Below are 12,422 nucleotides of genomic sequence, written 5' to 3' on the forward strand. Positions count from 1 at the left end.
TGCATTGTGGTAAACTGTGGTCAATGTCATGAGACAAAGTATATGTAAACTGCTATATGGAAAATGAATTTGCTCTGTAAATCTTCACCCAAATCACATTAAAAAAAAAAAAAAAATCTCACTTGAGAGAGTGTCTTTCTCAGGCTCAAAGAATCTTCATCATCATGCACATTTTGATTATCAAGTTCAGACTCAGCTCCTGAAAGGCTAAACAGATAAACATTTTGTTATGGAATTTATTGATGTCCTGAATAGGTTCAAAACAGAAAACTTTAAAAATCAACCAAAGTAAGCAATTTCCAAGATCTAATGAATTCTATGTAAATTGAGTAAACCCATAACTTACACATGTGTTTCTTCTTCTATTAGCTAGAAAGAAAGAAGGGGAGAAAAATCTTTGTTTAAAATGTTTTCTCTCTAAATGAAATAAAACCTTCATTCCTATAATATTCATACATACCTTGGAAGCAAAAGCAGAAAAGATAGATAATAATTTTGATTCTACTGACAGTGGGGGCAGCTCTTCCAGTGGTATGCCTTTGTTTATTTTTTCTTTCAAACTCACGTATCTAGCTTTTAAGTCTCCCAGGAGAGACAGCAGCGCTGATCCTAATTCTTTCTTAGCAGAATTATTTGTTAAGTTCCTGTTCAAAAGTTAAGTTAATAAAACTCGATTATTTAGGCTCAAGTTAGCCATTTAATACAAACATTATACACTTACTTCTAAGGATCTTTAAGTTTTTTCTTTTAAATGTTTAATAAAAGCAAGTGAACCAGAGTACCTAGGTGTGTTTTTCTAGGGGCAGTACGAGCAATCCTCAACATGTAAGTCAGAGCGATGATGTAGAATGTCATGCAAAACCCTCCAGCTGACTTCATCCTCAAGTGGACTTTTAAAATAAACATCAAATCTACCTTTTCTTTTTCCCAACCAAGCACTGCTGCCCCTCCATAAAATTCAATTCAAATCATTACTTTTTAAAGTCCATTACCCATAGGATGGAGCTCTAGTAGCATAGTGCCTAAGGCACTTGACTGCTAACCAGAAGGCTGGTGGTTCAAACCCACCAGCCACTCCTCAGAAGGAAGGTTGGGCAATCTGCTTCCACAGAGACACCACCTTGGAAACCCAAGGAGGGGTCGCTATGAGTCAGGGCCGACTCGACGGCACATAACAGCAACAAACAACAATACCTATAGGACAGCTAACAAGCCCAGTTACAACCTACTCCTCATCTTGCCTTCCAAACAACACTGAAGAAATTTTCTAGAATAAATTTAAAGCCAATACTAAGTTTCTATAAAGATACAGATTTACAATTGGTAAACACCTCTTCACTCCCTCCTTATTTTCCATCACAAGTCTGTAAATGTCCCAACAGTGGCGGTGGCACATCTGATAGTGAATACGCAGAAGGTACAGCTCGGCTTTGACGGCTCTCTGCACTGCTTCCTGACAGCACTGGGCTGGCAAACTCTTCCCCATCTCTTTAGAAAGTGGGACTTCCCTTTAAAAGAAAAGATGGTAAGATTCCAAACATTCTCTCTGTTGATGACATGCCTCTAGAAACAGTTTTACAATTTCTGACATTTCCCTCTCAAGTTTAAATAAATTTCTCCTTCACAAGTTTCAGAAAAAAAAGGACATCAAGAGTCAAAACTAAACATATTTTCCTAGAAGTTCAGGGAGTAACCAAGTCTCAAATTCATGCTTTCTGTACATCCTTGGCTTTCTCTGACAAAAAAAAGAAAGAAAGAAAAGGATTCCAACATGAAGTAATGATTTTATTTGTCCAGAACAAATGGATTTCCTACTTAAATCACGCTTTGGGCGAGATTTTTAAAAGTTGTGAGCATTTGGATGGAAACTGTTCTTAAAAGCATTATCTTTTAAACAGAAATAGATATAACTTATGTTTTTGTTAATAATTAAATAAGAGTCATTATTCTAAGCAAGTATTTCGCTGTGTGACTATACCAAAAAGCCCCAAGTGAACTATATGTCTTGAGAGTTAATAGTTTGGAGGTTTTCCTTGGCTACCAGTTACAGTTTCCAGCTGTCCCCAATGCGTCTTTCTTTCCTTTTTAATTTTATGGGGTTGGGACACAGGGCTAAACTCATTAGAAGAATGAGTGAAGCAAAAAATAAATGACTCAGAAAATGATAACTAATTTGGCTTTGCAGAGGCCTCCACCACTTTCTGGTTGTCTGCTGTGTTCCAATAAATGCACGCAATGAACTAAAATCAAGATTAAAATACCACTGTGATAGTAGCTATTTACTTCTTCAAATAGGAGGTTTTCCAAAGGTGCTATTTTGTTTTGGTGTACCGAGGGAGCAAAGGCGAAAGGGAATAATCACATCAGTGTGGATTTGGCTTGAATGAGTAAAGGGAAAACGCCACCAAGTGTTTGGAGGAATTATTGACACCGAAACCTCTCCAAGTGAAGAAGGGCTTGAATATTCTGTTGTTTTTGTTAAGTGCCATCGAGTCGTTTCCGACTCATAGCGACCCCATGCACAGCAGAACATTCTCTACTTACTAAATGTTTGTTTGTTTGAAATCAAATGGCTGAAGCAGGTCACCTACTGACATTTCTGAAAGCTATTATTCTACGCATGTTTACGTATGCCAGAAAATAAATGCTATTTTGATTTTTATCCCTGTGTGTACCTACCTGCAAGCAAACACATCTGACATACCTCTCAGGATGTTTCTTTAAGTCTGCGTTATCAAATGTTTTTCTTAATTCCAGAGAATCCTGAAAACGTTATTCAAATATAAATTAGAAATCTATGACAAACAATATGTCTTATCTTTGGGGTTCCAAACTGGCAAAATGCAAAACCCAGTTTCCAACTGGTTTCTGAGGCAAAGGTGCCACTGGAGGATAGAACTGGTGGCAATCTCTCCACGCTTCCCCCTCCCCCACTGTTTTCTCACAAAACCTTAGGAAGCTCCTCCCCAAGCATCATGCAGCCTCACACCACCACACAGAACCTTACCATGAATTGTACTGGTTTTACCTTATTTAGGACATGTCCACTAGGCTTTAAACTGTCAACTGAGAGAGATTTTCCTGGCCCTTCTGTCACAGCCATCTGCGCATCTCTACAGTCTTGACTGTGTGACCAGTCTGTGTTACAAGCCACACTTCTTTGCTTCTCACTCTGCCACTCACTAGGCCGTTTTTTATTCATCATTGTGATCTCTGTGTTGCTTGACGTGGACACCACAGAAGGCCGTGCACTTGTCGCCCTGCTAGTTGTGAAACAAGCCCTGAAGTCTGCACTGACGTCCACTGTCTGATTAACTGTAACCGTACAGCCTGCAGCCTCCACCGCTGATTCCAGACATGTTCCTTGCATGTCACGAGAACAGGTTTGATTTGTGGCATTGCTGTTAGCAACAGCCAGGTAGCTATCTTCTGCTGCCTGATTATCTTTGACTGCAATCCTTGGTGGAGGACCTGAAAAATCTAAGGCTGAGTCAGAGGTGTTTTGCAGAACTTGATAGTGTGAATATCCACAGGCAGAAATTCTTGAGTCATCAAAAGCTGAAGTCCAGGAGGTCTGACAATCTTTATAGGGCTCGAGTAATACCTCAAACGCTTTTTCCTGGGGTAACACACGAGGATCTTCAAGGGGTTGTAACATATTTTTCTCACCAGTGGTACTTCCACAAAAATCCTTACTTTCAGTTATTTGAGATTTCAATTCGTCCATGGAAACTTTAGTTTTTGATGCTTTCTGAGGGTTCAAGAAATCACTCTTAGATTGAGATTCCTGGTTTTCAGGAGTACTGCTTAGTATAATTTCATCAAGTATTGTCCGGTATGTTAAACTGGTCTCTTGTTCCTTACAATTTTCATGCTTTAGTCCATGATATTCTCTTAACATAGCAGAATTCTGGAATTTGGAGACATCTTCTTGTCCATAACCATCAGCTGAATCTAAAGAGAGGACAGAACCACTTCCCAATTTAACATGATCATCTACTAGATTGCCAGCCAGTTGAGCTTCATAACCTGAATTTCTTAGTCCACCAACTTCCAGGTTAGATCTACTTAAGGCTTTTGTTTGGTCAAAAGATAAAATGTCACTTATATATTCTTGTTCTTCTGCACTATGGTACTCCTGCTGCGAGTCTTCACCTGGGTCATGCCATCGCATACTGTCAAAAGTTTCTTTATAGTCATAGTCTGAAATCCTGTAGCTTCCTTCCAAGGCACTAGTCCTATTACCCTGATGCTCCAAGAGATCAAAAAACACCTCCTCTTTCTTCTTCATTTCAGGTTCTAATTCTGAATTTAAATGAGTATGACTTTCATTTTTTAGCTTGGAATCTGAATAACGTATAGAGTATGTTTCATTCAAGAAAACATAATCAATACTCTCTTCAAACCCACTTGATTGAGAGTGAGTACCCTCTCTGTTAGTATCTTCACTCACTGAACAAGATGGTGCCAACAAATCTATTGGGTCAATATTGCTGATTTCCTTGCCATTAGCTCTTCGCTCTGACCTGGAATCCCAGTCGTCACCAGGAACAGTACATCCGATTTCCTTACAACCATTGGAAATTACTAACAATTTTCCCTTCTTTGAATTAGAAGGCTCATCTGATTGAAAAAATAAAATAATAAAATGTAAGTTGACAGCAACATTACACAATCTAACCACTAGCAAACACTTTGGCCTGACCTGGCCCATGCTCTTTCCCAGCACATGGCTACTTTCTACACTTCCCATGACGGACAGGGATGGCAGCGGGATTCTTGTTGAACTCTCTGTGACAGGGAGTTTACTGCTTGAGCTGTAGAGAGATCTAATGAGAAACTTACTTCTCGTAAAATGACTTCATAAATCTTTGGGTGCTGCCAAGGGCCAGCCTAGGCTTAGAGAAACGCAGGTGCTGCCCCCAACTACTCATGTCTTTGATGAAGGCGACAGGTAAGCACCTATAAATGTAACGCAGCTAAAGAAGAGGGCCAACTGTCATGTTGATAAACAGGCAAATGCTTGGGAGGAAAAAATGTAGGGAAGCAAAATAGAGAAAATTATTTAGGCAAATCAAACAGCACATGCCATGTTAGCTGTGTGAAAGAATATGGCATTTCCAGGAAACTGTAAGCCAGCTCAGCTGGGCTAAAACAGCTCTACGGGAGGGAGAGAAGACGAGAGTGGGAAGAGGCCTCTGACAGGCTGTGATGTGCCAAGGACTTCATCTTTTACTCTAAGACAAGGGAGGACCACTGAAAGGTTCTCCTCAGGCCAGTCTGGTGACCAGAGTCGAGTTGTGTATAAGTAAAGCAAGAGTTTTATACCATGTCCAATGTATTCTGGTGTCTTCTATTTAAAAGAATCTGATCACAATCAGCTAAACTGATTCATGACCTACAAGTTGGCCACCAGCTGCTTAAACTTCATTCTAAGATAATGCTAAGGGTTATCACTTGTATGTAGTTGAACGGGAATATTCAGAGCAAAGAGACAGGGACTCTGTGAACAGATTTAGAAGGTGAAGAGGGAAGCAACGAGAGGAAGGAAATGATCCAGGCAAGTGGAGTGTGAGGTTAGTTACAGGCCACGCAGATGCAAATGTTTAGTAGGACGTTATAGACAGGGGTTGGAACTAAGAAGAGCAGTGCCAGTTTCAATTATAATCTTATGGTCTTATGAGTTGATTGTATTTTTCTTAGGGATTTGTAGAAGCTCTTCATATATTCTGGATACTAACTCTTTAGGTTTTACGTTTCTAATATAAGTGAATTTTTTCCTAGTTCATTGCTTATCTATTGACTTTTGTTTTTACAATTATCTTGTTATACCAAAGTTTTTACCATTATTTGGTGAAATAGATCCACCTTTCCTTCTGACTTCTGGGTTTTGTGTCTTTGGCCTTCCCTGCCACATGATTAAAAAAGTGTCTCCAATAATTTATATGAATTCTTGAGTGAATTGCATGTATTTGCAACATTTAGCCTTTTTACTTTGTGTGTAATTAATTTTTCGCTCCAGTACAAAGTGTTGCTGTTGTTAGGTACAATCAAGTTGGCTCTGATTCATAGTGACCTCATGTACAACAGAAGGAAACAAATCTTATTTATTTCCCCTGCCAAAGGACAGCCAATTGTTTTAACACTACTTGTTGAACAATTCATTGTTTTCCTTCTGAATTGAAGTGGCAGCTTTATCAAATTCGGAAGTCCTCCTGTTTGTTTTAGAATTTCCTGTCTGCTTCTGTTTATTCTGTCTTACTCACCTATTACCGTTTTGTAAGCTATACCATACTATTTTCAATTGCCACAGCATTAGAGGATTTTTTCTTTTCAATATTTGGTAGGTTAAATTTCTTCCTTTTTAAAAAAATATTTCCCTAGTTCTCTCCTCTAGATAATTTTTTTAAAGTTCATTATTTTGGGGGAGGGGATTTTTTTTTTTTAATCTCATGGGAAAACTCTATTGAGATTTACTGGGAAAGAGAGAGAACTATTATCACGTCTAATCTCTAACAGCTTTTCCCTAGATTTCCAGTACTATTTTCTACATGAACAGAAATTATGCTGTTTGGCGTGTGAGGATTCACTGTATAATATTACTTTACTACTGTACCATGGCCCTCTCGCCCTTCCTATAATACTTTCTTCACTTCCTGCACCGTCTATTAGTAACATCATTCCTAATTTTTAACTTCATTTGTCTCTTAACTTGCCTGTTCTTTTACTTTAAAACTTTGTTTCCTGTTTTCAACGTGTCTCATGCACAATGTAGGATGGGATTTTTGTCTTAATCCAGAATGTTCTCTTGATACATTTAAACCACGTGTAAATATGTTTTCTGTTGGCAGTTCTGGCTGGCCAGAAACTCTACCTTCCTGCTCACCTTCCTGTCTCCAAATCTTCCACTTCCCCAAGAGGTCCTGCCTACCAAACCAAAAAAAACCCAAACCCACTGCCATGGAGTCGGATCCGACTCATAGCGACCCCTCCTTGAGTTTCCAAGGCGGTATCACTGCAGAAGTAGATTGCCCAACCTTCCTTCCGAGGAGTGGCTGGTGGGTTTGAACCGCCAGTCTTCTGCCAAGTTAAAGACATGCTGAGTCTTATCACATAATAGGGAGGAAGGCTTAGAAATTAGCAACATGGAAAGTGGACTGTCAGGCTCAGTTACAACGAGCACCTTCCCCACCCAGGATAAAGCCGACTTGCCTGCTGCCTCACCTTTCTGGAGGTTTCCTCCATTTCTGTAGTAGGCTTTACCAGAAGCTGTTGCTACCACTGCAGTGGCCTCCATCACTCAGGGGTATATATTCTAGAAAAGGCATGAACACTGACTATTATACCTTCCATTATATTGGTGTGTGGGGGGGAACTATGGGAATAAGAATTTTGGTAAAGTGACAATTATAGTCAATAATTCTAGTAGCAGAGGGGTTGTTGCTGTAGCTGTTAGCTCCAGTTCAATCGAGTCCAACTCATGGTGCCCCCATGTTCTGAGTAGAACATCTCCACAGGGTTTCCAAGGCTGTGACCTTTCAGAAGCAGATTCCCGGGCCTGTCTTTCAAGGTGTTGCTGGGGGGGTCTGACCTGCCACCTTTTTGGCAAGTAGTCAAGTGCTTAGCCATTTGTGCCAATAATAATACTAAAACCGGTAGAACACTTAAGTAACTCTTTTAAAACTCTACATGAGCAGTTACACAAAGAACTGTACTATTTATTTAAACAGACAAGACATATTATTTTCAAATTACCAAGGAACATTTTAAAAAGCAACATGTTAGGCACGGAAAAAATCATAATCCCCAAAACAGGAGTTTTAAAGGCTTCAATGTGACCCCATTTATGGCAAATCTGGATCAAAATGTTTCTAAAACAAGTCACAGCTTTACTGAAAAGTGATGATGTGGTATATCCATGCAATGGATTATTTTTCAGCAACAGAAAGAAACGTACTGACACATGCTCCCTCCTGGTTTAATCTCAAAATATTATGCTAAAAGAAAGAAGCCAGACACAAGATGTTACATATACTGTATTATTCCATTTACATTCAGTAGCCAGAAAAAGGAAACTTAAAGAGACAGAAAGTTCAGTACTGGGGTGGGAAAGAGAGCTAACTATAAATGAGTAGGAGGGATTTTATTTTTGGAAAAAAGTTCTAAAATTGATTTATGGTGATGGCTGCACCACTCGATAATGTTACTGATAACCATTGAATTGTATACTTGAAATGAGTGAAGAACACCTCAACAGAGCTGCTTAAGAAAAAGTTAATGATGATAGCTCTTTGAACACAGCTTCCATGAGGAAGCCCAAGCCAGGCCACTAGTAGGAAAAATGAGGCCTCCCAATGTCAAGTAGGCACATGAACGATCCCAGAGGAAGACAGCACCAGAAATATCCAGCAAAACCACAAAAGCATTTTGAGCCCCTGGCTCCTACTTACATCTTCAGTGTCCATATCCAAAACAGCTGAGGTATTCTGCAATGGAATCCTAGTGACTAGCTATTACAAACGTTCCCGCTAACTTGGAAAAAAGAAATGATTTTTGTTCTGATTCTCCATGAACTATTTCAATTAATGACCTTGAACAAATCATCTAAATCCACTCTCCCTGATTCTATGATCAATGATTCTATGTTGAATGATAAGGGACGATAAAGCAGAGATAACAACTCAGCTCCATAAACACAGTCTAGTTTGTCTGGCTTTGGATACTGACTTTGCCACTTATTAAATAGTGCAAACTTGTAATTTTTTAAAAAACATGACAATGAGAACACAAAAGATCAATACTCATGAAACATGGCCAAAGTCATAACCAAAATAAGTCAGAACTTTTGATGACTATTAAGAATAGAAAATAAAATGAATTAAGCAGTCAACTCAAGAATCTAGAAAAGAACAAAATAAATTTTAAAAAATTAGGATAGAAAATTAGTTAATAGAAAAGCAGAAGTGATTGACTCACCAACAGTAAACATGATAAAGTCAAGAGATGTTCTTGGAAAAGACCAACCAAACCAAACTCATTGCCATCGAGTCGATTATGATCCATAGTGCCCCTTTAGAACAGAGTAGAACTGCCCCATAGGGTTTCCAAGGCTGTAAATCTTCATAGAAGCAGACTGCCTCATCTTTTCCCAAGGGAGCAGCTTTGGGTTTGGATAGCTGACTTTTTTGTTAGCAGCCAAATATTTTAACCACTATGCCACCAGAGATCCTTAAGAGTAGATAAATATCTGACAAATCTCTCTGAGAAAGAGGACTAAAACAAAAATTAGCAACAAGATGAGAATATTTTCTATTTTAGCAATAAACAAAAAACCGCTTTTGAAAATCGAGATTGCTATCATAGGGCTCACATGATATGTTTTGTTTCTCTCAGAAATCAGTCTTGCACTGCCCATTGTCCAGTATCTGAAATAGTTATTTCACGCATGTGGCCTAGTTTTCTCTTTGTCTTATGGTGACATGGTAAATCTAGGCTCTGTTAATCTATGATGTCTAGAAGCTTCAGTATATTTCAGAGTATGTTCTCTGACAATGATACCAGTAAAACAAACAAATTAACAAACCAAAAACTAGTTGCCAAGTCAGTTCTGACTCTTGGTTATGCCATGTGTGTTAAGAATAAAACTGTGTTTCATAGAGTTTCCAATGGCTGACTTTCAGAAGTAGATTCCAGGCCTTTCTTCTGAGGCACCTCTGGGTGCCTTTCAGTCAGCAGCCAAGTGTGTTAACCATTTGCACCACCAGGGACTCTAACAACAGTATAATTAATGTCTTAAAATAGGATAATAAATCCCTGAAATATTGGAAATTAAATATGCTTTTAAATAACTCATGGGTAAAATAATATATCACGATGGAAACTAGAAAAATTTTTTTAACTGAATGATTATGAAAATACAACATATTAAAATTTGTGGGATGCAGCTAAAACAGTACTTAGAGGGAAATATATAGCTTTAAATGCTCATCTTGGAAAAGAAGATGAGTTTAAAATCAATGTTCAAAGGTTCCATTTTAAGAAATTAGAAAAACCAGAACAATTTAAAACCAAAGGAAGTAGAATGGAAATAATAAAGAGAAGAAATAAACAATAGGTGTTCAGATGAACACCTATTAGATGAATAGATAAAAGTCATCAAAGCTACAAGTAGATTCTCTTTAAAAGATTAATGAAATTGATGAATATTTAACAAGACTGATCTGAAAAAAAGATAAAATTACAAATTATCAATATGATGAATGAAAAAGTAGGTATCACTACAGGATTTCCAAAATCAAAATGATAGTATAGGATAAAATGAACGATATTATGCCGTTAAATTGAATTTTGGCTTTATTTCTTAATTGATTGGTATAATTCATCAGTGAAGCCATCTAGGTCTAGAATTTTCTTTGAGGAAAAGTTTTTAATCACAGATTTCATTTCCTTAACATATATGTGCCTATTCAGAATTTGTCTGTCTTCCATTTTGGAAGATTGTGGTTTTCAAAGAAATGCGTCCATCTAAGTTGTAGAATTTGTTGTTGTTGTTGTTAGGTGCCACCAAGTTGTCTCTGACTCATAGCAACCTTATGTACAACAGAATGAAACACTGCCAGTCCTGTGCCAGCCTCACAATCCTTGTTATACCTGAGCCCATTACTGCAGCCACTGTGTCAATGCACCTTGTTGAGGGCCTTCCCCTTTTTCATTGACCCTCCACTTTACCAAGCATAATAACCTTGTCAGGGAATGGTCCCTTCTGACAACATGACCAAAGCAGGTGAGACAAAGTCTGGCCATTCTTGCTTCCATGGAGCATTCTGGCCGTACTTCATCCAGGACAGATTTGTTAGTTATTATAACAGTCCGTGGTACTTTAAGTATTCTTCTCCAACACCACACTTCAAAAGCATCAACTCTTCTTTGGTTTTCCTTATTCATCGTCTAGCTCTCACATGCATAAGTGGAGAATGAAAATATCATGGCTTGAGTTAGGCGCACCTTAGTCTTCAAGGAGAGATCTTTGCTCTTCAGCACTTGAACGAGGTCTTTCACAGCAGATTTGCCCAATGCAGTATGTCATCTGGTGTCTTGACTGCTGCTTCCATTGGTGTTGATTGTAGAACCAAGTAATAAGAAGTCTTTGACAACTTCAATCTTATCTCCTTTTATCGTGGTGCTGCTTATTGGTCCCATTGTGAGGACTTTTGTTTTCTTTATATTAAGGTATAATCCATACTGCAGACTGTACTCTTTGATCTTTATCAGTAAGTGCTTCAAGTTATCCTCACTTTCAGCAAGCAAAGTTGTGTTGTCTACGTATCGCAGGTTCTTAATGAGTCTTCCTCAAATCCTGATGCCATGTTCTTCTTCATATAGTCCAGCTTTTTGGATTATTTGTTCAGCATACAGACTGAATAAGTATGGTGAAAGGATACAACCTTGACGTACTCTCTTCCTGATTTTAAACTATGCAGTATCCCCTTGTTCTGTTCGAATGACAGCCTCCTGGTCTGTGTACAGGTTCCTCATGAGTACAATTAAGTGTTCTGGAATTCACTTTCTTCTCAGTATTATCCACAGTTTGTTATGATCTACACAACTGAATGATTTTGTATAGTCAATAAAACACAAGTAAACATCTCTGGTATTCTTTGCTTTGAGCCAAAATCCATCTGATATCAGCAATGATATCCCTCATTCTACATCCTCCCCTGAATCCAGCTTGCATTTCTACAAGTTCTCTGTCAATATACTGCTGCAACTGTTTTTTAAATTATCTTCAGTAAAATTGTACTTGTGTGTGATATTAATGATATTGTTCAATAATTTCCACATTCTGTGGGATCACCTTTCTTTGGAATGGGTACAAATACAAATCTCTTCCAGTCAGTTGGCCAGATAGCTGTCTTCTAAATCTCTTGGCATAGCTGAATGAGTGCCTCCAGTGCAGCATCCATTTGTTGAAACATCTCAATGGGTATTCCATCAATTCCTGGTGCCTCGTTCTTCGTCAATTCCTTCAGTGCAGCTTTGCCTTCTTCCTTCAGTACCATTGGTTCTTGATCATATGCTACCTCTTGAAATGGATGAACATTGACCAATTCTTTTTGGTACAGTGACTCTGTGTATTCCTTCCATCTTCCTTTGATGTTTCCTGTATCATTCATTATATTGCCCATAGAATCTTTCAGTATTGCAACTGGAGGCTTAAATTTCCTCTTCAGTTCTTTCAGCTTGAGAAATGACAAGTGTGTTCTTCCCTTTTGGTACAGGTCTTTGCACATTTCATTATAATAATTGACTTTGTCTTCTTGAGCTGCTCTTTGAAATCTTCTGTTCAGCTCATTTATCTTGTCATTTCTTCCATTTCCTTTAGCTACTCTCTGTTCAAGGGCAAGTTTCAGAGTCTCTTCTGA

General features: G+C 38.3%; 1 protein-coding gene across 1 annotated transcript in view; it reads right to left on the reverse strand.

Moving 5' to 3' along the window:
• RBM44 (RNA binding motif protein 44) overlaps positions 1-7,297 on the reverse strand; it is a 29,046-nt gene extending 21,749 nt beyond the window's left edge. The window contains exons 1-7 of the mRNA XM_007943595.1: positions 7,225-7,297; positions 3,029-4,623; positions 2,705-2,763; positions 1,332-1,508; positions 461-644; positions 347-369; positions 123-207 (exon numbers count right to left, since the gene is read on the reverse strand). Of these exons, the coding sequence (XP_007941786.1) occupies positions 123-207; positions 347-369; positions 461-644; positions 1,332-1,508; positions 2,705-2,763; positions 3,029-4,623; positions 7,225-7,297 (2,196 nt within the window). The remainder of the gene's footprint in view (positions 1-122; positions 208-346; positions 370-460; positions 645-1,331; positions 1,509-2,704; positions 2,764-3,028; positions 4,624-7,224) is intronic.
• Between the last annotated feature and the right edge of the window lie 5,125 nt (positions 7,298-12,422).

Source organism: Orycteropus afer, unplaced genomic scaffold, assembly GCF_000298275.1.
Source record: "Orycteropus afer afer isolate SDZICR_OR568_19922 unplaced genomic scaffold, OryAfe1.0 scaffold00006, whole genome shotgun sequence".
Classification (NCBI taxonomy): Eukaryota; Metazoa; Chordata; class Mammalia; order Tubulidentata; family Orycteropodidae; genus Orycteropus; species Orycteropus afer.